The 25,339-nt window shown below is 40.5% G+C and overlaps 1 protein-coding gene and 1 non-coding gene across 5 annotated transcripts in view; one reads left to right on the top strand and one right to left on the bottom strand.

The window, feature by feature from the left end:
* The window catches only part of SNX24 (sorting nexin 24), a 189,409-nt gene that overhangs the window by 157,359 nt on the left and 6,711 nt on the right, over nt 1-25,339 (top strand). For 2 of the 4 annotated variants that reach the window (XM_058440560.1, XM_032156566.2), the window contains exons 4-6: nt 3,478-3,572; nt 4,974-5,006; nt 5,509-5,573. In XM_058440560.1, coding sequence (XP_058296543.1) covers nt 3,478-3,572; nt 4,974-5,006; nt 5,509-5,573 — 193 coding nt within the window. Of the gene's footprint in view, nt 1-1,759; nt 2,041-3,477; nt 3,573-4,973; nt 5,007-5,508; nt 5,574-11,246; nt 12,148-25,339 lie in introns of those variants that run through there. The other 2 variants (XM_032156567.2, XM_058440561.1) reach the window with 2 other exon arrangements.
* Nucleotides 13,115-13,213, bottom strand: LOC116472120 (small nucleolar RNA U13). Its single transcript, XR_004249024.1, has one exon. It is a non-coding gene; the product is annotated as a small nucleolar RNA U13 (small nucleolar RNA).

Genomic DNA, 25,339 nt, shown 5'->3' with positions numbered 1-25,339 from the left:
GCAGGATACTCAGCTTTTATCTGATACTCAAAAAGATCCCTGAAATATAGAGGGCCAAGAAGCTCTGTTTGCTCGATGAACAATTATCCCAACTTCAAAATGGATAAAATAGGTTGTTGGAAATGTATAATACAACAACAATACTCAAAGAAAAGAGAATTAGCATCTATCCATCGCTAACTGTGTGTCAGAGATTCTTGCAGACATTTAATCCTCACAATAACCTAATTTTAAGATAGAAAGAGAAAGGATTCAAACTCAAGTCTTCCTGAAAGCCCATTTACTTCCTACACCACACTGCCTCTCTAAAGAATGAAAGTGATTAACCATTGGATATTAATCAAAAATAAAAATAAGCAATCTAAAACAATAGGGAGATAGGATTTGATATTCAAAAATTTGATTTTTTAAAACTTAGGAGCTTATTGTTGAGCAAAATTGAGAGATTTAAACCAAACTGACATATTTATTCTATAGGATGACCCGGGGTACAGCTTCAAGAAGGGGTGGTTCCTTCAGAGCAAAAGCCTTTCAAGAAACTGAAGAAGTTGTAAATGGAACAGTTGTGAGGTCCAGCCTTACTGTTCAGTTTCTCATGAATAAGATCATGTGTGTATGAACAAAAAGATTTAATTCCTGTTTTGTATCTCTGTACCAATTGATGACAGTCATTTGTACATAATATATTACATTAGGTAAATTCTTCTATATTTTACTTTATCTCTGAAGTATTAGTTCTTTTCTCCCAAGCTTTAAAAACAGAGCTTAGGAAATATTCCTGCCCACATAACTAAATGCTTAACTAACTGTCGATGCTGCCTTCTCTAAAACTATAAATCCCAAAGCACCTATTGGTCATTGTTTTATGGAAAATATTATTTGAGAATATTCGGTGAAAATTTAGCAAAGTAAATTCACGCAGATTTCTGGAGTTTTCTGTATTGCTTTTGCCAGTATATCTTATGTAAAGCAACGTGATCATCTGTTTAGAGAACTCTGTTTGGGGAGGCTGAGCAGGATTAATTCCCGTCCCTGTGTTGCAGTGTAAACAGCTTTTTGCCTGTCTTTTGTCATTAATGATCATGCTGTAGATGTAGGCAGTGCATTGTAAGCCAATCTGTCAAGGCAAATAAACAATTCACCTTGTTAAAATTCCCTAAATCTTGCATTAATAAAACCTAAGTAACCCCCTGAACACTCAAGAGATGTCTTCCTCCATACTGCGGTGATGGATGACATCTCTAAAGATCCTGGAAATTAAGTAGTTCAGGTCATTAAAAGTGTCCCACACTTGTTATTGATTTAATTTATTTTAAGAAGGTGGGGGTGGAGATAAGAATGTTATATCCTCCCCTCTTTTTTTAAATGTGAAAGCTACCACTTGTACAGATAATTAAAACTATTGCCTGGGAGAACAGGTCTGCATGTGTTACAACATTAGGTTTTATTATTCAAATAAGTATTGTATCATCCTCTTAAACATGTATCTAGAAAAAAAACAATCATTGAAATGTGTCAGAGCCAAAATACCTTGGAGTTTTATATGTGTGATGATTCCTAGAACTTTTTGAGTTACAGGCACTGAAATAATGACCTCTGGGCACCTAAAAAATTTCCTTGAATAGGTAAAAACTGAGATGAAAGTGAAATGATTTAAGGAAATTTAATTGAAATAGTAATGAAATTATGCCTCTGGACATAGGAGGGTTTTTTTCTTCTTTATTTTCTGAACTTTTTATTTTTCTATTTTTATAACCAGGAGAAAGTAAACACATACACACACATGGATGGAGAGAGGGACAGAGGGATGGACGGATGAATGCATTGGTAGATGGGAAAACGCTTAGAGAGTGATACGCTATTTCGATTCTATCTCACTATATTCTAAGGCAAGTTTAAGTTGTTGTTTAGTGTGTGTGTTTACTTGTTCATTGCTAGCTTTCTTCAGCCCATGCTCCACTGGACCTGTAAGATTTATCATCATGTCCCAGTGCCTAACATGATAGATGCCCAGTAAATTATTATTTAATGAATAAAGTATAACACCCCAATTTTTTCTTCTGTCTTTTATTCCTTAAGCTTCCATGGGAATGGTGAGCTGTATAAAGAACAGTAGCAGCCCCCAGTGGAGGTGGCTCTTTAGATGACCCCTCTCCAGGGACTGAACACCAGGAGGGCTCTGCTGTAGTGTGGGACAGAGGGCAGCCTAGGAGGACAGGCAACCTGTATAGTTATCCACTCCATTTGTATGACCTGAACTGGGTAACAGTATTACAAAACCTGATGAGAAATTGGGGCCACTCAGTATGTGAACCATGGCTAAGAACAAGATGTGATACAGAACTATGTATCTACAAGATACATAATTTCACCTCACTTTTGTTACTTGTTATGTATTTTATACACCACCCTTACACAGTATTCCTGATCAGTTGTGTGAATGATATTTCACCACTGATTCTCATAGTTCTTTAAACAACATGTACTTATTGGACAAAATTTACCCATGGTGTTATGAAAAATGACCCTTAAGAATAGTTGTATTGAAGTCAGAGATTATGATAAAACCTTTGATGCTTTTCTCCTGTGGTCTTTTGGAAGAGAGGGAGGGGGAGGTGGCAAACTTATATTCAGTTCACACACTCTGGTAGACTTTAAAAATACATAGATATGAAGATACATACTTCTTTGTCAGATTTCTCCTTGACATTGCACAATCTGGATCTGTGAGTACTGACATGGTTATGCCATTATGCCAGCTATGTAGCAGAGCTCACTAAATGGAAGAACTCTATGGATTTTTTTTCAGTGTGTACGCTGATTTACACTTAGCAGTAAAGTTGTTACTGACCCTTTAAGTGGAGCTGTCCAAATGGCAATAAATGTCAGCTGATTCTAATGCCAAAACAGTGATAGTTGAAGGTTCTTGACTAAATCTTCTAGTGAAAAAATAATTTATCGTATTTCCTAAATAGCAGTGGTCTCCTGTGGGGAGATACACACACACACACACACACACACACACACACACACACACACACACCCACGTATAGATAATGTATATCAAACCACTTTATCACTCAGTAAGGAAAATTTGATATACATATCTTAACAGTATTATTGATGTTGCCAGGTTTTGAAATATTCACTCTGGATTAGAATCTCCATGAAGGCAAGAACCATTTCTACCTGGCTCCCCACTGTCTTGTCCCCTAGTCAGCATCTAGTGTATAGTAGGTGCTCTACAAATGCTAGTTGAATGAAAGAACAGATAAACTGCAGGATTTGCCGGCACTCGCTAGCCTGTGTGTCAGCCTGAATTCCTGGTGGGCAAAACAGAGACCACTCCTCATCTCGACAGTCAGGAATGTTGCTGGTAAGAACTTTGATGGACGGTTATGACTTTTTGAAATAGTTCATTTGATTGATCGCCTAGCAAACTTCACTTCAGTTTCTAATTGTTTTCTGCTTTCACAGGCTGTCATTTTAGAAAATGAAGAACTTCCCAAACTGTTTCTTGATTTCCTAAATGTGCGACACTTGCCCTCTCTACCAAAGGCAGAAAGTTGTGGGTAAGAATCATGTTTGCATATTGGATGTGTATTTTAAATTACTCTTCAATGACCAATTGATCTAACAAATAGCCCAGAGTGATGCCCGAGTAGCCCGCCGGCCACGCCCACTCTTTTGGCTTGCTACAGTACTCGCTCGCCCCCTGCTTTTGGTTAAAAGAATTCCTCTGAAGTCCTCATGCCCATCTTGCAGCCAAATGGCCATGGTTCGGTAACCTATGTTTAGACTCAAGGAATCAACCTTTTCAATTACACTGTTACATAGAATGATGTTACTTGATGGGAATTATGAATCTGGATAACTTGTTATGGGCTCATTTATTAGTGGAAACTCGAGCAAAATTCGTATCCTGGTGGTACACATATTCATATAATTTTAAAGTTATGAATGATCTTAGAGATGATTTGATCCAACTCCTCTCATTTTATAGTTGAGCAAACAGAGACACAGGAATTTAGTGACTTTCCTAAGATCTCTTGCCTTGTAGCTTGTAGAACCGAGGGCTTCCAAGGTGAGCCCTCCTCCTCTATAGTCCAGGTGCCTCTCTCAGGAACTTCCAGTGGCAGGACTACAAATCCTAATCCCTATCTATTGGTCTAAACCATTGGTCCTAAACCCAAGGACCCAGAGGTTTGATATCATCAGCAATTAGGAAAATTTCTCCCAAAGAATTAACTCTGAAATAAGCCACTGGCCCAGCAACAGCATATGATGTGGGCTGAGCTAGCCTCAGAAGGCCTTCAGGAACATCCATGGCATACTGTATCCATTTACAGGGAAAAAAATCATCACAAACTCTCTGAAAATCCATGCAGGAGAGAGGTTTACCCATTTTCTCGCTGCCTGAAGGAACCACACTTAACTACAAGAAAATCAAGCAGGCCACACCCAAAGTCATGTTAAACCTTAGCCATCTGCTGGATGACGGGGCTGCAAACACCTGTCACAGCTCCTCATGAGCACTGTTTACTCAGAGCCACTTTCCACTTATTGCATAATAAAAATTATACACTTGGCAAGTACTGTGTTGTCAGTGTGTTCTGTTCCAACTTGTATGTGTTTACGGGCAGGTTAGGCTTCATATATGTTTATGTATTTTTTAGAATAGACATTAGCAGTGGCAGTGAGCGAAATGTTTTCTCCATTATACAAGCCCAAAAGTAGTAATAAAACCTGGGGATTTTTAAGTAATCTTAAGGGAAATCAAAGAATATTCCAGTCTTCAGATTCCTTAGGATGGGGCATAGCGATGCTATGGCTCAGTGGAAACTCACAGCTCTTTTAAAAAATATCCCTCAATTCAGTCATCGAATAATATTGGGTATTTTTTCCTTTGTTGGCATAAACATTGACTCAACGTATGTGGTTTTTTTGTTTTTTTCCTTTTTCAAAACTTTTAGATCTTTTGATGAAACAGAGTCTGAAGAGTCAAGGTAAGGACTAACCCTCATCAGCCAGGAATAGGATTATGGTTTTGCTAAATGTTTAATCATCCACGATGTGTTTCAAGTTATGTTTTTCTTAAGAACCTTTGTTCGGAAATTGGTTTTACGATTATAAATATTTCATAGGGAATTACAAGAGTAACCAGTTAGAATTAAAAGTGGAGGAATAAGAGCCCTACATTGTTTCATGCAAGTAATCAGAATGTTTTATCAACAATCGTATTACAAGATTTTTAGGAAAGCACGTTTCAGCAATGATTTATTGTATAGATTGTATATCTGCTTCAAATTCCACAAAGAAATGTTTAGAAGATGAGAGCAGTGCCCATTTGTTCACTCTCACTCTGCATGCTATTATTCACCCACACTGTTAGAACATAAACATTGAGACGTCCCCGCACAGCAGTTTGATCCCCTCAAAGCTAGTTTGTAGTGTTTTCTGTTTACCATCGTCCCCTGATGCTGACATGCCTGTTCTTGACCTTTCCAGCAAACTGTCCCACCAGCCTGTGCTGCTGTTCCTCAGGGATCCATACGTCTTGCCTGCAGCCAGCGGTAATCAAACCTGTCATCTGCTAACAGCTCTTTACTGATCTGACCCTGCACCACATAAACCACGTTTTTAATACAGGTCTAACAGAGTGACATTGGTCCAGGGCTTAATAATCTGCCAATAAACCAGTGCTCTTGGTATAAGCGACACTTAGAATTTTAATTGGGGCCGGCCTTTCCTGAGGAAATGTAATTTTTCTTTCTCTCTTACCAGACTATTTTGAATTAGAGTAATAAGGAAGAAAGGTATTTATGGTCCTTAATTTTTCTGATCATGGCATTTTGGCCTCTTCTTGTTTTTGTCCAGATGCCAGGGTTCAAATTCAAGGCTCTAGTCCTTTTTAAAAATGCCTCTTCCTGGCCAGATGCAGTGGCTCACGCTTGTAATCCCAGCACTTTGGGAGGCCAAGGCGGGTGGATCACGAGGTCAGGAGATTGAGACCATCCTGGCTAACACGGTGAAACCCCGTCTCTACTAAAAACACAAAAAATTAGCCAGGCGTGGTGGCCAGCGCCTGTAGTCCCAGCTACCCAGGAAGCTGAGGCAGGAGAATGGCGTGAACCCAGGAGGCAGAGCTTGCAGTGAGCTGAGATTGTGCCACTGCACTCCAGCCTGGACAACAGAGCGAGACTCCGTCTCAAAAAAAAGCGTCTTCCCCGAAACCGTGTATATACATTGCAGGATCTTTGAGGGCCAACTATATATTTTTAGAAGTTGCATATTTTAAATACAATTAATTTATCTAAGTATAATTGTAATCAATATTTTCAGCTGAGTCTTTTCTCTTTGCAAAGAAATTTAAATTCATCAGAGTCCCTCTCAAAGTGTTCTGTTATGCATCTCTTTATGAGCTCATTTGCATACATTATCTCATTTAATTTCCTTAACAACCTTGTGAACTAAGCAAGGCAGATATTATCATTGGCTGAATGAGAAAATTGGGGTTCAGGGAAGTCCCTGACTTGTCCACTCTCAGATGGTTGATGGGTGGACCTCTTGTTGCCTATGTATTCCTCCTGTGCTCTTTGCATATAGTGAATCTTGTTTCTGGGAGTCACTAAATAGTAATAGATAAATGATCCGTTGAAACCCTTCCTGTTTCTGACAATAAAACCTTATGAGCAGGAGAAAGAGAACTGCTCTCTATAGCAAGTATGCATGTACTCAGATCACCCAATTAGCTGTCAGTTTGAAGAAGGGTGGCCAGGATGCAGCCCTGCTCCTCCCTACGAAGGGTTGAGGGACCCTTCCTAGTAGCACCCTGATCAGAGTGAGCTGCTTTTGCTGTATGGGAATATGACCTCATATTCTTTTTCCTATAAGATCCTTGCAGTGAAGAATAACTTCCTCTCTATAACATTTGCTTCTTATGTTTAACAAATATACATGTTAGTTGATGTCATGTTAAAATATCATATTTAACGAATAGTCATAATGCAACCTAATATAGATTAAATAGATAATGTTTTATAAATTGTTCTTATTATCTTTGAAAAATGGCTCCACAAGCACTTTTTCCATGTATTGTTTATGCTCAGATATGTCATGCATCTGACTGAAATTCCTGCAGAAGTGTAGACAGTGAAATGGTTACTGTGGACTAGAATAGCCAGGATACTTGACAGAAGAGGGAAGATATTTTATGACCTTTAAATCCAATTCATCCAGCTTATTGAGCAGTGCCTACCACGTGCTCTATGCCTGGCTTGGACAGTGAAGAACAGGAGGAACTTTCTGGGAAGGAACATCAGGGGTAAATGTCTTGAGCTGGAAAGAGTAAAACGTTATGTATCATTGGTAGCATGGTAATATGGATGAAGACTTGCAAAATAAGAGTACTCCTGTTTGAGAATAAATGGATCACAGGTTTGATGGATGGGATGGGAGGTATGGAAGGACCAGTCACCAGATCTGTTTTCTTGGAATTTTGACCAATCCAGTTTCATGAATCAGATTCTTGTTATCTTAGAAGTGTTATATATAAAAATTCTTGCAAATTTTCAGCATTTAATTTAAAGAGAAACTTTACTTGCATCACATTTTTGTTATGATGCCTTTTAGCAAGATATTAAGGTTATTCCAGAGGATATTGCATGTGGAAATTTCTTCACAGATGTGCTGACCCCGCCCCCTACAAAGTCAGAGGAGTGTCTGTCTTCAAAACTCTGACATTTAAGCATTATCCTCTTATAAAATACTAATAATCAAATATCCCTTAGCTTTTAACATTAGAAATCAGGAGAGTATTCTCTTAACAAATTGAAAAGCATTTGCTTTTTGGTCTTTGTTTTGATTTTCCTGGGAAACTCAGAGCAACTCTTGCCAAAGTCCCCAGTGATTTCAGTGTGGCTAAAGCCCATGGATATTTTTCAGTCCTCATCTTCCTTGGCCTCTCATGTACTTTAGACATGTTGACCTGTTTCTCCTCCTTCAAACAGTGTCTCTCCTTGGCTTTCTCACCTCCTTCCACTTCTAGCAGCTGACCAGAATGCTGTCATAGACCCTCTCCTCTTCTCAGTATACTTTCTTTCAGATGATCTCCTTGTGTGTGGCCTGCCTACCACATGTGTACACCTGAGTCACAATATTGTATCTCCATCTCAGCTCTCTCCTGGGAGCTCCAGACTCTTACCTGTGGTTTGTTTGCAAGGCCGTCTGTGGCCTGCCCCAGGCTCATGTTCCTACTGGACCTCCTCATACACTGTGCCCTGGCCACCCTGGACTTCTTTCTGGGCCTCAGGTTGCTGTTTCCTCCACCTTGAGCCTTCTTTTCTCCATCCATAGCCAGCTGCCTCTCATCTTCCAGGGCTCACGTTGAATGCCACAGCTTCAGAGAGCCTGTGCTGATTCTTCCTTTCCACGAGCCCCTCCACCCATTCACAATACATATTCATTAAATAAGCAAAAACCAACAAAAATAACAACAAAACCTGCCCTAAATCACCTTCCTTCTCATCACCTCTCAATGAGAATCAAAGGCAAGGACAGTTTACTGAGTCATGCTGGCAATAATGGACATTGTAGTAAATCATGCATATGATGAAGCCAAAATCCACAGTTTAAAGTAGAGTGGAACAGATGAGAAAACAAACCAAAACCCTGATTATGTTATTTCTGATCGCTAGTTGGTGGACCTTGCTTTAAAACACCTCCATCCTATTCACTTTTTGTCAGAGAACCCTGTTCGCTTCCTTCATAGCAATGGTCACAGACTATCTTATCTTTGTTCTTTGGCTTTGTCCTCTAAATCCCCAACATCTAGCATATGTTCAGCTCTTGGTGGACGTACATACAGAACCTTAGCACTTGCTGTTCCCTCTGCCAGGAATGCCCTTCTCCTGGACACCCTCCCAGCAGGCTGCTTTGTCCCTTCCTGCAAGTCGTCACCCAAATGGCATCATCACTCAAATTCTTCCCTCACTTCCCTATCTCTGGGCCCTCTCCAGCCCATGCCCTGCTGTATTTTTCTCCTTGCCCTGTTCTTGTCACTGCTTGACATATTACTAGTGCGGTAGAGTTACCCACAGTATGTAATGTTATTTTCCTTTATGTCTTTTTTGCTTATTTAGTTGAATCCTTTTAAGCTAATATACTTACGATGTAATTTCACTGACCTTCAAATCGACTTCTATATTGTGAGTGGCAAAGAATGAAGGCATGTCTGCCACCGTCATGTAATATGTCCTATTTGAGTATCTTTTAGAAAATTAACAGCTCTATTCATGGCAATTGATTTTAATACCCTTCTATGTGGGAGAAATACATTTAGAATTAAAATTAGCTTAGCTAAATTATTGTTTTTTATTGGGCTCTAAATATACATGTGTAAGGCCTATCACAAGCTTTCAAAGATATATTTCATGAAAAACCGTTACTTCATGTTGGGGAAAGGCATGCACTAAAAAAATCAAGTGTCATCAACCAGAAATAACTGGATACTCATGTATTGGAGATTTTCTAAGACATATTTTGTGTGTTCATTAGCTTGTCTCCCCAATTTTTAAAACAGCCTATAAGGTAGATACTATTATGAAATCCATTTCACAGTTGAGGAAAGAGAGAGACAGAGATGTTCAATAACTCACCTTAAGGTCACATAGGTATTAAGTGGCCGGTCCAGGAGACAGAGGCCTCTCAATAAATATTTGTTGAGGTAAACTTGTCACCATATTCTATTCACTTACTTGACTTCCCTTTTGGCAAGTTTCACAGGTGCCTCAAACACAAGTTCCAGACCGAGTTGATGATCTTCTGTTTTACTCCTATTCTGGGTCTTCTCCCACCACCCTCTGATTATGCAAGCCAGAAACCCAAGAGGCGTCCTTGACTTCACCCCTTCCCCCACTAGCCACATCTAACCTGTCACTTGGTCCCGTCCTTCATTTCTCTAGAATTCCTCCATGATTCTCCATCCTCAACCTCGTTTAGGCTGCCACCATTGCCCTCTGGAACTACTACAGTAGTCTCCAAACTGATCTTGTGTCTGCTTTGAACTTGCTTCAGTCCATTCTCCAGTTGGCAGCCAGAATCATCTTTTTCAAAACACAATTCCTCTCTGTCTCACTCTGCTTAAACTCCCTCAATAGGTTCCCAATGAGTTTCAGATAAAGCCCGAATTCCTATCCATTCTTCCCAGATGTGATGGGGCACCCCGTGCCCTCCAGCCTCCCCATTCCCACTTCTCTAGCTGTGGTGGCCTTTATTTAGGTCTCTGAATCCTCCAGGCTCCCTCTGGCCACAGACTTTCCACCTGGCTAGCTCCCTCTGCCTACCCCTAGCCTCTGAGAGCCTTTCTGCCTCCTCTGATGAGGCCCAATCCCCTAGTAAATGATTTTATTTACGCAGTAGACAATAGAGGTTAGATGCACATTTTTTTTTCTTTAAATATTGGACCACTTTTATTTTCTTACATAATAACGATATTTGTTTAAAGTGCTCAGCTTTAGGATAGTTCCTGGATATCATTATGTACAGATTAAAGTTTAAAAATTAAACTTCTGAACCATGAGATAGATTGGTTCCCATTCATGTAATCCATTCACATTTTACCTACTCTAATGACTGGAATGTGGTATAACATACTCTGCACCCCTGGCCTCCCTTCCTGTCTCCTATAATAATGTAGCTGTGTTTTCAAGTTTGGCAGGATGGCTTCTGTTGGAAATTTGCCCTTTTAAGTTAGGAAGACAGACCCCCATCTTACTGCTCTCTTTCGAAGCTAGTCTAATAGAACAAGTAGACTCAAGACAACTTGGACTAAATGCACTGTAAACCACAATGGAAAAACTGCAGTGAGGTATTCCCAGTAGAAATCTTGGAATTCCTTCAAGTATATTGAGATTTTGTTAGAAATTGAATTGCCAGTATAATCCATCTTCCTTGTGAGAAAACATTCAGATAAAGAGCTGAGGCCTAGCAGCATTAACCATTAGAACATCCCTTAAATCAATAAGCTACAAATCTGGCCGCACATTCCTGCTGCGCCTGGTGGTGCGCTCAAGTGGCTTTAGGCTGAAGCAGCATGACTGATAGCACATCCTCAACCAGGCAAACACCTGGCAATGCAGATTCCTGTGTTTACCATCAGCATTGCCTTGTTCCATTCTACAGAATGCAATTATATTTTGTTTCACATAAGAAAAGCAGTTTTTCTTTTTTTTTTTTTTTTTTTCCAGATTTTCCAAATGTGGTTATTGAAGGAGTCCTCCATGGGATATTTTACCCTCATCTACAGCCCAGGTAGAAATCCTACATGGCTAAAAGAAGCAGAAGCAAGTTTCGAAGTCACAGTCTCAAGGAAATCAATACCTACCAAGTTAACCTAAACGCTATGATATATAACAGCTCTAGCTAGTGGTAAAGTGCACAGTCCCAGCGTAATTCAGGGCAGGGACATTTCCATTAGAATGGTGCTCTTAAAAATAGAAACTGAACCGGGGCGGTGGTCAGGCTAAGGCCAAGTGTTTAAGAAGTAGAGTGTAGCTGCCAGCGTAGAAACCCATGAAAAGGAGGCCACAGGAGATTCCTGGGAGCACTGGGTGTAGCAAAACAGCCACTCTCTGCTTCAGTCGCACCATTTGCTAATTGAAAATCATATCCTGAATCGTACTGAGACTGATCAACTTTGGTAGCTTTTTTGTTCAGATCTTATGACACACTACTCTTCTCACCATGAGATTTTCTCAGCCAGTGATAGTACATTCTGAAATGCTGGCACCAGGAGACAGCCACAGACACACACTGCTAAATGTGAAGATGGAACTAAACTGGAAATTAAATTATACTGACAATGTTATGGCATTTTTAAGATCATGGCATTTTAATTTACATTAGAGTGGAGTTGCATCATACTCAGGGGTTAGCTTCCAAGATCAATACGTAGGTAAAATGGGCTATTAGGATGATCCTTGAAAGCCCTTTAGATGGGTGCCATGTTGGAAACCTGTACATCCACAACAAGTAGCTTTTCTTCCTGTGTTGGAAAAAAAGACTGTTTCTTTGTTTGAAGACCAAGTGAAGTTGTTGGTGTTTGTTTAGGAGCCATTTTGTAAAAAAAAAAAAAAAAAAAAAAAAGAAGCACATACCTTTTAACACTAGAATCAGCCCTGCAAGATGCTTGCCCCGCTAGTGGCAGATGTGAACTGACAAGGAGTGAAGCGCCCACCCAACGGATGGACAGCACCCACCTGGGTTTACTCAAGGGTGTGCATTTATCATAGGTGGGATCGCCACAGGATTTCATGTTATTTTCCTTATGGCTTCCTTTTCACTGACCTCATGTGTTGAGTTAATGTAAGTTAAATGTGTTTATGATATAACTCCACTGTACATCATACTTTGAGTAGTAAAGAATAAAAGCATATATACTACCTATATGTATGTGCTGTATGTGGGCATTTCATTGAGATCTAATTAATAGCTAGCCTATTTATGGTTATTCGTTTTAATAAGTTCTGTGGGGGCAAAATATTTAAAATCAAAACTAATAACTACATCATGGTTTTTGATTAGGATCTAAATATTCAGGTTTGAAGCCTGCTGCAAACTTTTAAAGATATTATGATAGATTCTGTTACTACATGTTGGAAACAAGCAAGAACTAAATAATCAAATGTTGTCAACCAAAAATAATAGTCGGGTATTGGAGATTTTTTAAAAATGTTTTTATGTTATTAGCTATTTGGAGTTAAATAAAAACAAAGAACAAGGAAATGTTTGCGTTTGTCTTCTCCTAAGATTTCATTGGAAACATGGTTTGTAGCTGTCTGTTTACACACACACACATATGTGGACACACAAAACCTCTCACACATTCACATAGATGTTTATTTCTAATATAAGATAAATTATTATAATAAATTACCTCATCTATTAAGTCAGTAGATGTTCATTAAATATTTGATGATTTACCAACATAATAAGAATTTTTTTGAAAAGAGCAAGTATCTACAGTGGTACACTGCCCAAGAAATCTTTTCTGAGGATTAAGTTTTTTCTTAGTGATGACTTTCACTTTTTGTAGTTACGTAAATTTTATTTTCCCTGTCAGACAAGTCATATGCAGACATCATAAGATTTGCAGGAGGCACACCTCACAAGAGTGGGAAAACCCAGTCGTCACGCTTATGTACTACACAAGGATCATATCTATTTAAATTTTTAATGTGTAATTCTGTCAGGGTTATTGAAGGAACTAGAAACCAGTGTAGGTCTTTTAAGCAGAAAAGGCTATAATGCTGAAAACTGAATGCTTACAGAATCTGTTGGAAGGGTGAGAGGAGTGCACTCCTGGTAGGTGTCCAAGAACAAATTCCAGAAAGCCCCAGCAACTTCTAGCACTGACCTGCCTGGGGAGCTATAGCCTGTGCTGTAAGCAGGAATATAGGGAGTTAGGGGGCTGTGAGCGAAGCTCTTGAGGTAAACAGCATGAGAGCTGCAATCCAGGGATCAGCAAGTAGGATCAAAAAGGACCTGTTATCTCCATGAGATATGGAGCTCCCAGGAAATATAATGGCGATCTCTCTATGAGGTGCGGCCTCATAGCAGCACCCAGGAAGCTGGTGACTGGGCCTGCATCACAATTGCCTATCAACACCCGTGGCCTTGCTTGCCAGCAACCACAGCCCAAAGTGGCAGGAGGATGGTATTCACCCACTCCCACCTACCACTCCATAGCTCCCTTCAACGCACATCCAGTTTGTAGAACCTTATTCTCCATCCCAGGTGCAGGGAGTCTGGGAAAAGCTGCTAGCCTTCTACAGCTCAGGAATGCACATGGGAAAGATGATGGAACTTTTTTTTTTTTTTTTTTTTTGAAGACGGAGTCTTGCTCTGTCACCCAGGCTGGAGTGCATTTGCCCAGGCTGGAGTGCAGTGGCACAATCTCCACTCACTGCAACTCCTGGGTTCAAGCAATTCTCTGCCTCAGTCTCCTCAGCATCTGGGATTACAGGCGCACGCCACCACGCCTGGCTAATTTTTATATTTTTAGTAGAGACGGTGTTTCACCATCTTGGCCAGGCTGGTCTTGAACTCCCGACCTCGTGATTCAACCACCTTGGCCTCCCAAAGTGCTGGGATTACAGGCGTGAGCCACCGTGCCCAGCCAGAACATATTTCCATCATTTCATGGTTGAAAATTTAATAAAAAATATTTAAAGCTATCGATAAAAATAAATTTTTTATATAAAATATAAAACTATAGATAAAATAAATTTGTCTCCCATCTCATCTCCTAATATCGAATTCCCATCCCACAGAAGGGAGTACTTAATGTGTCTGTACTTGCTACTTTGAGTAATATTTCATCTACATGCAAGCAGATATTGTATATTTAGTGTACATATATTTAATTTCCCCTCTTTTACAAAAATGGTAGCATGCAATACCCATTGCTTTCTATTTGTTTTTATTTAACAATATCTTGGCAATCTTTCTGTATCAGTATATAAAGTGCTATTCTCTTTTTTTAAAAAAAAGCTATATGGACCTTCTATAATTTGAGTAACCATTACCATATTGATAGACATTTTACTTTTGGATTTCACTAGGCATGCCTGGCCCATATTGCTCTACAGGCTGTGCATTGCACAAGTCCAAGCAGTGTCATTCACATGGACCACAGTGTTAATAGTATTCCGAGTCATGCTTGGAACCCTGCACTTGGGGAAATATCAAAAACTTTAATCATTAAAACCATGGATTCACAGGCAATAGAGAAGTAAAGGACAGAGAGAAGAAACCAGAGGAAAGAAAAGGAAAAAAAAATCCCATTACCACTTAAGTCAGGATGTGGGGACATCATTTGTCCCGCCTGGTTCCTGGACTTGGTGTTTTGCCTGGACTGTCTTCGATGCTACCTTATGCAGTGCCTCTCAGGCCTCATCTCTGCCTATTCATTCTGCATATTGGCAGCCCTCGTGTCCTTTCTCCTGGTGTCCTTGTTACTGCCCCCATTACTATCAGCCATGTGAACAACCCCAATAACACCACGGCCATCAATACTTGGTAAATCCTGCAGTTACAGTTATAAGTTCCCATTGAAAAGAAGTTGAGCTCTCTTAATCAGTTTAGAGAAATATGATCACACTTTTGAAATAACAAATGGCTTTCATCTCATTTGCCAACTTTGATCGATTGACAATGGCTGCTTGAAGTGCTGTGTCAAGAAGAATTCTAGCACACCTGTGAGGATGGCTACTATCAAAGCAGAAAATAACAAGTGTTGGTGAGGAGGTGGAGAAATTAGAACCCTTGTAACTGTACATTGCTGGTGGAAGTGTGAAATGGTTGCAGCCTCTGTGGGAAATGGTATAACTTCTTCAAAAATTAAGCATTGAATTGCTATGTGATTCAGCACTTCCACTTCTGGATATATACCTAAAAGAAGAAAGCAGGGACTCAAACAGCTATTTGTATAATGATATGGTTTGGCTGTGTCCCCACCCAAATCTCATCTTGAATTAATCGTACTTCCCATAATCACGACAGGTCGTCAGAGGGAGCTGCTGGGAGGTAATTGACTCATGGGGGCAGTTACCCCCATGCTGCTGTTCTTATGATAGTGAGTTCTCATGAGATCTAATGTTTTATGAGGGACTTTTCCCCCTTTTGCTTGGCACCTCTCCTTCCTGCCATCTTGTGAAGAAGGTTGTGTTTGCTTCCCCTTATGCCACGATTGTAAGTTTCCTGAGGCCTCCCAGCCATGTGGAACTGTGAGTCAATTAAACTTCTTTCCTTTATAAATTACCCAGTCTTGGGCAGTCCTTTATAGACGCGTGAGAATGGACTAATATATATATCCATATTCATAGCATATATTCATAGTAGCCAAAAGGTGGAAACAACCCAAGTGTCCAGCAATGGATGAATGGATAAAAAGGAAATTCTGACATATGCTGCAACACAGATGAACCTTGACATTCAGAGACATAAGCCAGTCACAAAAAAGCAAATACTGTATGATTCCATTTCTATGAAGTATCTAGCATAGTCAAATTTATAGAGACAGAAAGTGGAACTTTGGTTGACAGAGGATGGAGGAAAAGAGGAAATGAGGAATTAGTGTTTAATAGGTTTCAGCTGGGGAAGATGAAAACGTTCTGGAGCTGGCTGGTGGTTGTTGCTTAACAGTGTAATGTACTTAATGCCATAGTATTGTACACCAAAAATGGTTAAAATAAATTTTATGTCATGTATATTTTACCACAATAAAAACAAGGCTTTTGAGTGAGTGCAGGCTCAGAGAGTAAGGGTGTAGTGATCAAGTAGCACTGTCTGTCATGGGTGCAGGAGAGCTTTTGGCACACATACCAGTTACTAGTCTCACATCCCTGGCAACCTCTATAATCCTGAAACAGTAGTTCTAAACCAGAGATTTGCATCAGAATCACTTGGGATTCTGAATCAATAAATCTGGCCAGAGACCTGTCCTTGGGTAGTTAGAAACACCACCCAGTTCACTCTGATACACACCTGTATTAGGGACCACCAATTGAGGGAGATGGTTTATGACCTACCCTTTAGCCATCATATTGAATTATTTATTGACTTTCATAACTCCTTCAGAATCCAGTACGAAGAGAACATCTGTTCAACTCTTGGGGGTGTTTGTTATATGAGGTCACAGGAAGAGACTGAAGAAGCAGGAAGGACAAGTTTGGGTACTGGTCTCAGTAGATGCCCTATACATAATTGGGAAGTTGTATATTCATTCATTCACTTGTTCGTTCAGTGAAATGCATTTGGGTCCCCCCACTGGATTAAGGCACTATGTTAATTACTTAAAGAATACAGATGTAATCCTTGCTTTCTGGAATTGTTGGCCATTTACTAGGAAGGGTTTTTCCATCTTAATGAATTGGACATAAAGTTCGGTGATTAAGGCTGTCTTCTTCTAGTATCTCTACTCCTTGCAAGTAATTATTTTCATTTTGGCTTTGTTTTGGTTTTTATTCTTGATGATAAATACAGATTTTGAATTCAGCAGCAGAAACCCAGAGAAGTAGCAGGCACTAACTCAAAACCAAAATGTCTGCAATGTTTATGTTTTCTGTCTGTGCAGATACATAGTGACAGACTGGATTCTGATGAGGGCGAAGGGGCATCTATTTTTATGTTACGGGAAGGAGGGCATATTATCTATGTTAAGTCACTGGAATACACTTAATTTACTAGAAAAAAAATTTGTGTCCTGAGAATGTGATTGTAAATCTGGCCTATAAAATGTGAACCATTTTCTGTCTTCATTACACTTAACAGTAGTTACAGTGACAGCTAGGACATTGGTGTCCCTAGCTACAATATTGTATGTCATTTAGATACTCCTGTGTACTCCTATGTACTGAGTTTCTACTGGATGTCGTGTTGTTGGACTAGGGTTTTGGATATTTTATCACGCTAAGTTCTTTACAGAGTAGTTTTTAGTGCCCCATTTTGTTGAAGAAGAAATTGAAGATCAGAGACATTAATAAAAATGTAGCTAATATGAATGAATACTAATTTAGGGGCCAGGAGGCACTGGGCTAAATCATGTTAATAGACCATCTCAATGAAGCTTCACAACATCTTGAAAGATGTGTGTATTCTTATTCCAATTTAAAGTGATGAAAAGGAAGCTTAGAGAAGTGAAATATCTTGACCAAGGATACCAGATAATAAAAGATCTGGATTTGAATCTTTCATCTACAAAGCTTGGGCGAATCCACTCCCTAATCAGCCTCACAATAGAATTGTATTTATGTGCTTTTTTGGAGACGGGGTCTCCTGCTGTTGCCCAGGCTGGAGTACACTGGCATGATCTCGGCTCACTGCAGTCTCCACCTCCTGGAAACAAGCAATCATCCCACCTCAGCATGCCAAGTAGCTGAGACTACAGGCACATGCCACTATGCCCAGCTGATTTTTTTTTTTTTTTTTGTATTTTCTGTAGAAGCAGGATTTCGCCATGTTGCCCAGGCTAGTCGTGAACTCCTGGGCTCAAGCAATCCTCCCATCTCAGCCTCCCAAAGTGCTGGGATTATAGTTGTGCGGCCTATGTGCAATTCTGAACCAGACATGAATGCTTAAATCAGAACTAGTATTGCAATAGCTGCTAATATTTCTACAATGTTATAAATTGCAAAGTGCTTTCCCATCTCACTTGATTAAACCAAGCTCCGTGCTAATAGCAGCCTCCTCCCAGGGCTCTTTGATTTCATTTTTACTGCAGTCCATTCTCGACACAAAAACCAGGGTGATCTTCTTAAAATGTTGATCAGATCACATCACTCTCTTGCTCAAAGTTCTCCAGTAGATTCCATTCCCACTAAGAAAAACATTTAAATTTCCGCTGCCCTCTCCAAGTTCTTTCTATATTCTTCCTGCAGGTGCTCACTGGCAACAGTGGCCTTTCAGTTCCTAGAACATGTCAACCTTGGTCTCTCCACAAGACCTTTGGACTTGCCAGTCTCTGCCTGAAACCCTTTTCATCCCTCTTCAAAGGCTGACTCCTTCTCACCCATTAGGTATCAGCTTAAATATCACCTTTTCAAAGAGTTCTTCTTCAGTCACCCCATCTAAAGTAGCACCCTAGGCCCCACTCCATACCATTATTCTATTGTTGCTTCCTTCAGTGCTGCTATCACCATCTGAACTTATCCTGTTTATTTGTGAACTTGTTAATCCCTTTCTCCTTCAAAGAATGTGAACTCCATCAGAGCAGGGGTAGCGTCTGACTTTTGAACAGTTTCTCCAGTGCGAGGTCCAGAGTCAATGTTAAGAACAACTGTGGAATGGGTGGGTGGATGGCAGCCTATGTTCTGGCCCCCAGTTCAGTGCTGGCTGCATATTATATAGCAGGGGTTTCAGAACTGTGCTTTGAGTAAATGACCTTGAAATCAAGATTGGCTAACATCTTCCCAGATTCCAGTTGTGATTTGTTACATCCTCCTTGTTCTGAAAACAGTGACTGTGTATAGTTTGCTCACCAGTCTGACAAAGAGTGGTTAATGGATTTTGTAACTACCTATTTGGATGATCTCTTAAATGTCTATTCTTTTTACAAATACCTAAGCTAATTCAGTGTTTACAAACCATAGCTTTGTGACACCCCAGGGTAGTGGTTTTCAAAGTGTGGACTCTGAACCCGTAGCATCAGCATCACCCAAGAACTTTGTACAAATTTTCAGGCCCTATCCCAGACTTGCTGAATCAGTCAGTCTGGAGATCTCACCAGCCCTCCGGGTGATTCTGATGCACCATAAAGTTTGAGAACCACAGTCCTAGGGCACTTCATATTATTTTCATCTTGTGCATTTTAAAATGTTCAATTTCTTTTTAATTAAAAAAGAAAAAAAACACCTCAATACTTCCAGAAGGAGTGGGCACAAAATCAAACAGAATGCCAGCATGGCTACTACAAGAACCTGGTGACTTTGTAGTGGGGGTTTCAGGCATGAGCCACCCTTTAAGGCAGCAGTCCAGTGCTCAGCAAGTCAAGCAAATACCAGGATGACTGGAGAAAATAAGTAAGGTATTTTAAATGTAATAAAAAATACACCATTCACTTAGAAATTGTCATATTTTACATGAACTTTTATACCTAGTTATAGTAACTTTTCTTCACAGCAGGCAACATGGTGTTTTTCTAAAACCTTGGTATCTTTCCAAATTCGACCTTGGTAAACTAGAATCCTTGCCCTTGTGAAACTTACAGAATAATGTGATATTGGCTGGATAAATACTTGAACAATTGTAATTATAAAGTATGTGTTAAGTGTTGATGAAAGAAAATAAGAAGGTTTACTTGTACATAGGTAAGATACCTAGATTTGGGCAGGCAAGGGCCCTTCTCTGAGATAGTGACATTGAAGTTGAGACCTAAAGAATATTGGAGTAATTAGCCAGGAAAAGCAACAGGGAAAGGGAAGGGTGTTGCAGGGACATCAGCAAGTTACAAAGCCCCAAATCAGAAGAGAGCTTCAGTCAAGGTCCTTAAGGAAAGCCAGTGAGCCTGGAGGATAATGAGGGGCTACGGCTAGTGAGGTGGGCAAACTATGCAATTTAGGGTAATGTATATAATGGCTCACACTTTATCTGAGTTATTTTTAAAAGACTACTGCAGTTGCTTGTGAAGAGTGGACTGGACAGGCTCAGGATTTGAAGCAGAGAGACTTAGGAGGCCACTCGAGTAGATGAGAAGTGACCTGGTGTAGGATGGCAGCAGTGGAGAGGATGAGATACAGAGACTCAGGATGTATTGCAGCACTACCAGTGAACTTGCTGATGGATTTGGATGTGGAAGTTAAAGGAAAGGGAGAAAGAAGTGAAGGATGGGTTTCTGGCTTGAACAACTGGGTGGATGTTGGTGCTATTCATGGATGGAGGTTGGAAGGGTGGGACTCCTGTCTTTAGGAAGCTCAGGGAGCTCCAGGTGGCTGGAGAAATCCTTTCATGGGCCTTGTTCCCTCCTCTATAGTTCAGACACTTCTACTTCCCATTTCCAGGATGTCTGCAGCTGTTTGAAAGTAAAACTAGATGCAGCACAGACCCATCAGCAAAAGGAAATGAGCCTAGGTTTTCCCCACCATGGTGACAAATTTTTGCAGAACCATTTCCAACTTTTTCCCGAACCATTTCCAACTTTTTCCCCAGTTTACTCTGGTCAGGAACAAAGCAGAGCACAGAGATCAAACCAGTGACTTTGTCCTCAGTCAATACATCATATTGCTACCGAATTCACAAGTGGTGAACGGTATGATTGTGTATAATTGCCTCATGGGGCCCCAGGAGGGCCACATAAATCATCCAACAAATGGGGATTCGAATTTAATGGTTTGCAGAGTGGATGCCATGCTTCACAGTACTTAAGACTCTAGGGAGGGTGGTTCCTTCTCACCTCTTAGGTCAAATCTCACCTGCTCCGCTCATGCGCACCTCCCCTGGGCCTTTCCTCTTGCCATCTGCCACTCACCTCATTTTTGCCAGTCTACTGTCATGCCATTCAAACCTCAATTCAGAAAATAAAAAGTTTTTTTTTTATTCTTTAAGATAGGTCTTTTGAAAAATAGTCTAAATTTGAGCATATTCTCTTTGGCCATTTTGATAGGGTTTGGCTGTGTCCCCACCCAAATCTCATCTTGACTTGTGGCTCTCACAGTTCCCTCCTGTTGTGGGAGGGACCTGGTGGGAGGTGGTTGAATTGTGGGGGGTGGGTCTTTCCCATGCTGTTCTCATGGTGATGAATGAGTCTCAGGAGATCTGATGATTTTGCAGGGGAGAGTTTCCCTGCACCAGCTCTCTTCCCTTGTCTGCCTTCATATGAGACATGCCTTTCACCTTCCACGATGATTGTGAGGCCTCCCCAGCCTCATGGAACTGTGAGTCCATTAAACCTCTTTCTTTTGTAAATTGCCCAGTCTTGGGTACGTCTTTATCACAGCATGAAAAGGGACTAATACACATTTATTCTGAACATACTAACTGAACATTAATTAGGTGTGAAATACTCTGTCTGGGGGTAGATTAGGAATGTGATCTAATCCTTGCCCTAGAGGAGCTTCCAGTCCAGGGAGGAGATGGGAGACACCAGGGCCATAAGCAGGTACAGCTCAGAGTGAGGAAGCATCTGGAGATGGCTTCCCAAAAGAGCCCCACATTGAGTACCCAGGGATGGCCAGTGGCAAGCAGAGAGCACCTCGCACAAGGCTTGGAGCCAATTCAGGAATTCTGAAGTCTTTGTAAGAGAGGCTATGCTTCAAGCAGACACGGTTAAATCAAGTCTGGAGTTTCTGTGCCCTAGGCTGACCAGTTCTTCCTCCTTTACCCTGGACATTTTGTGAGAGTGCAGCTCCTGGTGTCCAGCAGAGGCACTGGAAGCAGGCTTGTCTTTTAAGACCAGGGAATAAAAAGGGTCATTTTCAAATAGAGATATCTGGATCCTGGAAATAGATCCAGGATATCTATAACAGGACATAATGTTACCACCTCGGACAGATGGCGACTGTAGTTTTAACAGCGCTTTGAAGGCCCACCGTGCTCCAGGAAGAAAGTCCTCACATGCTCTGAAAAGTTAATGGGGGTGGAAACGTACCTGACTGCTAGTAAAACTTTAAAAGGGGGTAATAGAAGGGGTTTTGGTAAGTTGGGTCCTCCAAATCTGTGGGTCCTCTGCATCCTAATCTAACTAAGGTGGGAATTTTTTTTTTTCTTTGAGACGGAGTCTCGCTGTGTTGCCCAGGCTGGAGTGCAATGGTGGGATCTCGGCTCACTGCAACCTCCGCCTCCTGGGTTCAAGCAATTCTCCTGCCTCAGCCTCTCGAGTAGCTGGGACTACAGGTGCCTGCCACCACACCCTGCTAATTTTTGTATTTTTAGTAGCAATGTGGTTTCACCATATTGGCCAGGCTGGTCTCAAACTCCTGACCTTGTGATCCGCCCGCCTTGGCCTCCCAAAGTGCTGGGATTACAGGCATGAGCCACCGTGCCCGGCCTAGGGTGGGATTTTAAAATTCATTTTGTATTAACTCTTACTATTTGTCAGATGGTCTTTTTTTCTGACTTGATTCCTGGGACTAGTCACTGCAATTCTGCATTAATGCCAGTTGTTTTTCCACCACTCTAGAATGTCAGTAACACTAGCAAACCTTGGAGGAACTTATGTCACACCTAAAATTTACTCTTGGCCAAAATCTTAAATCCACAAGATGAATTACAGACTTAAGTAAAAGCTGTTATGTACTTAATGGCACCAAAATTTTCCATTACAAATACTGTTTTTAATTCTTCCTTAATTTGAAAAAAAAAAAGTGCCTTGAGGGGGCTTTGAATTTCCAAGCTTTCTAGATCAAAGATTTCTTCAGCTCTCTGGATTATAGGAATGTTGAAAAACAAAAACAAATCATTTTCCTGCTGTAAAATCCTTGCCATGTTTTTGTCTTTATGTAACTCAAAACGGCTGAACTGAGAAATGAGGTTGGTGAGTCCTGTTCAAAATTCATCAGAAATAAAGTAATTGATAATTCCAAAAGTGTCATTCCAACTAATTGACCCAAAAGTAAATTTTACTGAACTCTTATTTGATGATCCAGAAAATTGCTAAAGAGCACTTGTAAGAGAACAAAATAAATTATGGCTAAGAATACCAAAATATTTTAAAGTGTTGATTAAAGTGATTCAAGACTAAATTATAATAATTTGGGCTTGGTGGTGGTGTCCAGTGTAAATTTCCCTCTGATTCCACATCTGCCCACAACTATAAATGTGTCCTTCTAGTAACGTGATCTGCAAAACAGTGAACAATTTATTTCAAAAGCTTTTGCAGAAAACATTAGACTATAAAAAGTAACAGTTCCTATTTTCATAGTCATCAGTTTGCTCATGTTTTCTGTATGAGGCCTGACTCTTGGTGTACAAGAAATAAACTGGGGGGATGTCCTTTTAGCAGGGGGATGTCCTTAGCTCTTGGTCATCTGGCATAACAGATAACATGATAATTTACCACTGGTGCACTAGTGGGTTCAGAATTTCAGCACTTCCAAAATGAAGCACTTTTTGCCTTGTTACTAGAGAGAAGTCAGGTATGCTCACAGTAGTGAAAAAACTAGACGGCATGTATGGCGTAAAGCGCATGTCCTTCTGCATGGGGGAGAGTGGTGTCTATGTGCTCTTGGACATTGCGATGTAAAGCACTTTTGCATGTACAAGAGGTCATTTGTTTCCGATTTTTCCTCCATGCTATCTTTATTTAAAATTAGAATTGTTTTGTTTTTCTAATTATTAAAAAGAAATGCACCCTAGAGAAAAATTAAAAACTGAAAAAAGTAAAACTATAGTTAAAAAATCCCACCATTTGCATTTACTTATGTGAATTTGCATTTTGTTGTATTTGCTTTATGAGAATGTGTTTACATAATTGAGATCATGCTGCATACAGAACTTCTGCTTTTTCTTTAAAACAATCATTTTCTCATGTTACTCTGAGTTCTCTAACATCAGTCTTAATGAATGCATACTATTCTATTATGGGATGTGTGCTTTATAACCATTTTGGGACATTGAAGTTGCTCCCAGTATTTTGCTATCATAAATATTCTGCAATTCACATCTTTACACATAAAAAATTTTCAATATTGCTATATTTGGTAAAGACTTTTAGGTTGCAAGTCAAAGGAAATCAGTTTGCTTTGGCTTGAGAAAAAAGAAAATGTATTAGTTTACGTAGCAAAAAGCTAAGTGTGGATTAGCTTTGGGCACAGCTGGACACAGCAGCTAAATGATGTTTTCGGAACCTTTCTGTCTTCTGGGCCACTTCCTTCTGTGCTGGCTTCGCTCTTAGGCCTGTTCCTTTATACTCTCTTTCAGAAAGATGGCAGCTCTTTCCCAATCACCCTGGAAGTCCAATGATGGCTCATTCACATGACTGAGGTCCAGCATCTAGGCCTGAGCCAGTCACTGGAGCCAGGGCAAGGGAATGTTCTGGATGGCCAACAGGACAGCCCTGCTCCCTCTCCCACCTCCCCTGCTCTGTTCATCTGGCCCCTTTGCTGTTTCCTGAGCCCACCCAGCCTGCCCATCACTGATGACCACTGTTCTTGTCCCCTCTGCCTCCACACAGTTCCCCCACTGTCCCCATGGCTTGGTGCTCCCTCACTTCCTTCAGTCCCCGCTGACCACCCCTTCACTGTCTATTCGCTTTCCCTGACTTCACTGACTTATTGCTCCCTGATGTTGTGTTATATATTCATGTAGTATAATTTGTCACCTTCACAGGAACCACAAGGGGTGACACCATTTGTTTACAGCTCTATCCCACCCTATAATATTGATAATATTTATCAAGTGAGTTAATGAACAAGTCTGCCAGGCCAGGTGTGTACCCATCTGTAGGGTCAGCCCACCCTAAGGACTAGAGATGGGTGAGGGAAGGATGTGATTTCTCAAAAGAAAAATAAGAAATTGGGCATCCATCACCAGAGCAAGCGGACTAAATGCTGGGCTGGCCGAAACACTGATGTCCCTTACAATTTTGGATCACTTTCTAAAGCCAATCCCAGGAGTGAGAAGTTCCAAGGTTATAAATGTTTGGGTTTCCTGATAAGGACTGCTTCCACTTTTAGCCCCCCTATAAAAATTCTCCTTATAGCAGATAAAATAATAATTCTTAGACACAGAATGCCTCTCCCCAACTTCAAACATGTAACTTTTCCATGTACCATGACCAAAGACTCACCCTGGCACCCAGGCCCAAACTGGTCCAGTCTCAGCCTTACCTCTGACCGTGCCCCTATCC

Source organism: Hylobates moloch, unplaced genomic scaffold (assembly GCF_009828535.3).
Source record: "Hylobates moloch isolate HMO894 unplaced genomic scaffold, HMol_V3 SCAFFOLD_6, whole genome shotgun sequence".
Classification (NCBI taxonomy): domain Eukaryota; kingdom Metazoa; phylum Chordata; class Mammalia; order Primates; family Hylobatidae; genus Hylobates; species Hylobates moloch.
The sequence above is the reverse complement of the archived record's forward strand: the minus strand, read 5'-3'. Positions and strand labels throughout refer to the sequence as shown.